This window comes from Sinocyclocheilus anshuiensis, unplaced genomic scaffold (genome assembly GCF_001515605.1).
Source record: "Sinocyclocheilus anshuiensis isolate Anshui unplaced genomic scaffold, SAMN03320099.WGS_v1.1 scaffold1809, whole genome shotgun sequence".
Lineage (NCBI taxonomy): Eukaryota > Metazoa > Chordata > Actinopteri > Cypriniformes > Cyprinidae > Sinocyclocheilus > Sinocyclocheilus anshuiensis.
In genome coordinates, this window is record NW_015538093.1 from 349,313 (window position 1) to 354,781 (window position 5,469).

The following is a 5,469-nucleotide window of genomic DNA, read 5'->3' on the forward strand; positions in this document are numbered from 1 at the left end:
TCAATTATTATATTAATTTAAACAATTATTATATTAAATAACATATAAATATATCTTAGTGTCTTAATTGTTTAGATTTTTATAATGCATTAGCTTTTTGTCTGGTTCACATTTAAAAATATGTAGCAAAAATAGCAGATGGGCTTATTGAAAAAGCAAATTCGTTCTCTGCCAGCAGGCTTCACTTTCGGAACTGTGCATATAGTGGTTTACCCGGTAACCGCAGTACACAAAGCTGACTGCAGCGCTCAAGTTTATTCAGTGAAATCACAGCCTTTTGAAGTTTAATCGTCATATTAATCCATATAGCAATTCTTGTCTTTCCGTCCCCAAAGACCTCTTATAATTTAGACTTTTTGTACCATTTAAGAGTTTGCATGGCCTTAAATGTAAACAATTTAACTGAAGACGTTTTAAGGACCCGCAGAAACCCTAATAAGAACAGTCCAGTGCAAACATTTCTGTCATGCATTTGGCAAAAAGCTTTTGTCAGTTTTTCATTTATTATTTGCTAATGTTAATGAATGTTTACATTAGAGTGCACGTCCTACTACGCTGAAATTAATAGGGGAGTGGCTGGAAATAGCGACCTCTCCTGGTTGGAGATAGTATTAACATAAACTGAAAGCAATCTTTACGTGACTTGCATCCGTAATTGTAATTGCCATTCGAAATTTGATTAATTGTGCAGCCCTATATATATAAGAATATATATGAAAGAAGTCTCTTATGCTTACCAAGGCTCTATTTAGTCAATCAAAAACACAGTAAAAACAGTAATACTGTGAAACATTATTACAATTTGAAATATCTGTAATTAATGTTGAACGTTTAAAAGAACAGCATTTTTTAATAGATTTTTTAAAAAGTCTTTTCTGTCATTTTTCAAAAATTTAAAAAAATTAAAAATAAACTTCCCAGCTCTATTTTTTGTTCTTGACATTTAAATCAGAAATGCTATTAATATATTCTATCTCTTAAAACACTGAAATCACAGAACACTGACCCACTGGCACAGAAACATCATGGCTAAAAAGGATATATTAAAACCACTGCAATGTTTATGATGTTGGTTACCTTTATATTATCTACAAAACAAAATAATAATGACTCCATCAGAAACATTCAAATATATCACTCAGCCCTACCTAAAACCACGGACAACAGTCTGACTATTTTCTACAGAAGTGGCCTGACCTCACTGCTTATAAATAAATATTTATTTTCTGCATTACTTGTGTAACCGGGTGGTAAATAACCTTAAAATTTGTTTCTCTCCTTGCATGTAAAAAACCTATTATTTTATTGTCCTTTACTATGTTCAGTGAATTATAAAGACATGAAAAACAGTGGTTGCCTGTATTTTCCTGGAGTCGTCAGCAGGTGGCACTGTGTGTATTGTGTATGAGACAGTACGCATGCGCTCTCACCCTCGGACATTTGGGTGAGACGTGCAGCGAGATACGCACTCTCGGGAAATTGTGGAGTTTTTGTGATCATCCATGGGTAAATACAATGTTTTATTATTATATTTTGGATAAATACCAATCGTGGATGTATATTTTGTTGTATTAATTCGGCGAACTGTCATATTTAAAAAGTTATTTCGTGTAGAATGTCCGCGATTATATGACGTCACACCATGTGGTGTATGCCTGTTCATCTAGTGTTTCACGAACTATTATACACTTTCTTTTGTAGATGGTTTTTGTGTTTTTCATGTGATTTGTTCTTTATGTGAACATCTAGACAGTGTACAACAATGTTGAGGATTTCAGCCTTGTTGAGTGAACGTGAGGTGTTATATAGGAGCTCATTCTGATGTGAGTGTTATTTTCTCTCATTTCCCTCAAATGATGTGTAAGTGGGTAATATAAAAAACTTTGAAAGTGAGGTGATCGCCGAGCTGTGCAGACTCTATGGGATGAAAAAGACCCGTACGACCCCTTATAGACCACAGGGAAATGCCCAATGTGAACGGTACAACCGAACACTTCACAACCTGTTACGTACGTTACCGCCAGAACGTAAGCGGCGTTGGCCTGAGTACTATGTGTTCCTGGTGGTAAATTTAAATCCCCGGTCACATATGGAGCATTAGTTGTAAATGCCTCATCCATTAGACAGTCTAACCACGTTAGACATGATGAGGATGATGGGAGGGTCCCTGCTGCAGTTTCTTTGTCTCTGTTCATTTCATTCGCTGCCACGCCCATATAACATGAACATCATTATGCAGACATAGCGTAGCCTACTGTTATTTGTAAAGATCAAATCTTATTGTATTCAACCATAATATCACCTAAAGCCTCTGAAGTGATATCTGCAAGTTTCTCCACTAAAGCAATGCTCTTTTCTTTTGTGCTCTGTATCAAAATAAGCATATTTTCTCCATCCTGAACAAACATAGAGTAGTCTGTATTCAGTTCAGTTCTATATCCATAATGCCAGTGTAACCAAATGAATTAAAAAGAAGAAGAATATTATAATTATGACAGTTAAACAAAAGCTTAATCTTTCAGAATCATAAGATACAACATCTATAACATCATTAGAAATGGGGCCCAAAGACATTTCTAGCTTTGGCACATTTAACTTAGTGTAAAACCCATTATACTCTTTTTTTACTCTTAACAGTAAAAAGAAAAAGAAAATTCTCTCATTATTTACTCACCCTTGTGTTACTCCAGACCTGTATGTCTTTTCACAGCCGAGCACAATTTTGAAAATTTGAACTTTTTTGGTCAATGCAATGAAAGTCAATGTCCATAAGATTTAATTACAAAAAACAAAGGTTTGGAATGACCTGAAGACAAGTAGATGATGAAATTGTTATTTTTGGGTGAACAATCCAAACATTGGCCTGTGTCAAACATTTTAAATGTCAGAAATTTTCTAAAAATGTAAACAATGCATGTAATATAAAAGTGAACGATTTTTTTTTCTCTCTCTCTCTCTCTCTCTCTCTATATATATATATATATATATATATATATATATATATTAAATGACTTATGTTATCTATCCCATACAAGCATACACCAGTCAGCACACGCACCTCTGCTTGAGCAGGGCCACATCTTCGGCCAGGTTGTCTCTCTCCACCTGCATCTGGTCTCGATCTTTGCCCATCAGTTCCAGCTGTCTGCGCATCTCTCTCATCTCCTGCTGGCACAGCTCATTGATGCGGCCTGATGGCCCTTGCTGCTGGTCCTTGTACTGACCCAGCTCCAGAGTCAGCTTTGAGTTCTGCTGCTCTAAATACCGGACCTTCTCTATGAAGCTGGCAAAGCGGTCATTGAGTTCCTGTAGTTCTCTTTTCTCATTGCTGCGTGTGGCAAGGAACTCCTGGTTAATGGCCCCTGCCAGTGAGAAGTCCACTTTATCATAAGAGAGACGGGGGGCCGGAGCACTGGAGCGGCTCCTGAAGTCCACAGAGCGAGTGGGAACAGAGGAGGAGATGTAGCGGCCCCCTATGCGACTGGACACAGGGCTATAGACAGGCGTCCCGAAAGTGCGGTGATGAGAGGTGCGAAATGTAGAGTGGCTCATGGTTATACTTCTAATTGTTGTTTAAACCTTTTATTTAATGATATGCCTCGTTGTATCTTCCTCTTCGTCTGGTCGTTTTGTCTCTATAGTTTTGATCAAAGCTGAGTCACAACAGGATGTGAGACTGTGGCTTTTATACATGAAGCTGGTCAGTTGATCTAAGCTCCACCCAGCCCAGCCCTTTCCTAGTCTCCAGAGCCCCTGATCTCATCTTCCTTTATGTATCTAACATTCATCCTTACAGTCACTCCCTCCCAAGCCCAACCTGGGCACTTCTGTGACACTTTCCATTTGATGCGTGAATTCTTGCTACAAAACACGGATCATCAACAGATTTATGTGCAAATGCTTAATTTATAATATTAACGGGACTGAACGAAGCATTTTAAATATGACAGTGTATGGTAGAAGTTAAATTCAATGCAAAAGAACCAAAATGAATCTCTTAAACATCCACTGATCGCAGGACTTGTGGATGATGGTTGACCTGACTGGTTTGAAATGTTGCTCTTTGTTGTGATGAAATTTTCTGCTGCTTTAAATATTATTTGTGCAAACATCTAGCTTTTTGAATAACTCAAGCATTAATGAGTAGTTCAGTGACTCACTCATTAAGAGTGAGTGCGTGAATGTTTCATATTTAAGTATTTAATTTCATACTTGCACCCTAAACTTGTCACTGAGACAGTACCATTAATGATTAGTAATTTGTACCCTTAAGATGATACATTTTAGGGGTAAATAAGGTACAAAGATGGCCCTTTGAGGGTAGTGCCCCAGTGACAAAACCGTTGTACCTCTAAGTATACATTTTTTCCTGAGTGCATTATTCTAATTGATTAAATTTGAGAATTTGACATATGAGATAACATATTTCATAATGTTTGTTAATCAACATGTTTTCTACAAAAACATATGAACAAAAACGATATGAACAATTCTTTTGCAGACTGAAGCACATACAGTGCTACAATAATTCATACATAGCTTCCAAAAGTCATCACTGAAACAGTATGACAAGCATGCCATTTTCTAAAGAAATACTTGGCATCCATAAAATAAGGATTTTTGTATATAACAATTATCATTATTATTTCTGAGGCAATTAGTGATTGGTTCTTATGCAGTTAGTATTACTAAAAGAAGGGAATTTTTCAAAGGGTCATGACATTTTATTATTTTAATGTTCCTTTAAGTTAAAAGTTTTTTTGCACAAAAGTGGAAAAATTATTATTTTTATTTCACTCCATTTGTCCTGACGACAGACTCAAGTGTGTGGACTGTGTCAGAAAGCGAATGTCCATGTGTTTACTGTATCCAGTGTAGACAAGATAGCGGCAGTAATTGTAATTTCTATTCGTTTTGACGCAACGCGACACTCGCATTAAATGCGCATATGATGCGATTTAAATTTTTCCTTTCTCTTTGAAGTTTTACAAGCTCTTGGTGCATAAAGAAGATCTGTAAAGTTGCAAAGACTAAAGTTTCAAATCCAAAGAGATATTCTTTATAAAAGTTAAGAATCAACCACGCCTACCTAAAATGGCTCGTTCTAACACGCCCCCACATGTCTATGTCACTGTGTGGGAAGATTTGCATAACGCCGCCCAAATGTTCACGCAAAGAAAGAAGGCGTAACTTTTATTCTCGCTGTAGTGTTGTTGCTGTCACCATGTCGTGAAGACGATGTGCGTTTCGTTGTGAAAGCGAAACTACTTTGTTTGGCCTTCCAAAAGAGGACGATATCCGCTTCGTCATGCCTAGAGCTGATCTGTGCTGGTCGCTGAGGAAATACATCAACTTTCACCGTGGACAAAGCGGAACCCAGCCCGGGGTCCGTCACATGTGGTTGCCGCTCATTCGTCGGATCCGCCGGGCGCGCCGTTCTCGACCCCGCCGCCTCAGCTCACTCTAGCC

The 5,469-nt window shown here is 37.5% G+C and overlaps 1 protein-coding gene across 1 annotated transcript in view; it reads right to left on the minus strand.

Annotated features, from left to right (window-relative positions):
• The window catches only part of prph (peripherin), a 29,583-nt gene extending 25,942 nt beyond the window's left edge, over positions 1-3,641 (minus strand). Inside the window, exon 1 of the mRNA XM_016479699.1 lies at positions 3,059-3,641. Coding sequence (XP_016335185.1) covers positions 3,059-3,552 — 494 coding nt within the window. The 5' untranslated portion in view covers positions 3,553-3,641. The remainder of the gene's footprint in view (positions 1-3,058) is intronic.
• Between the last annotated feature and the right edge of the window lie 1,828 nt (positions 3,642-5,469).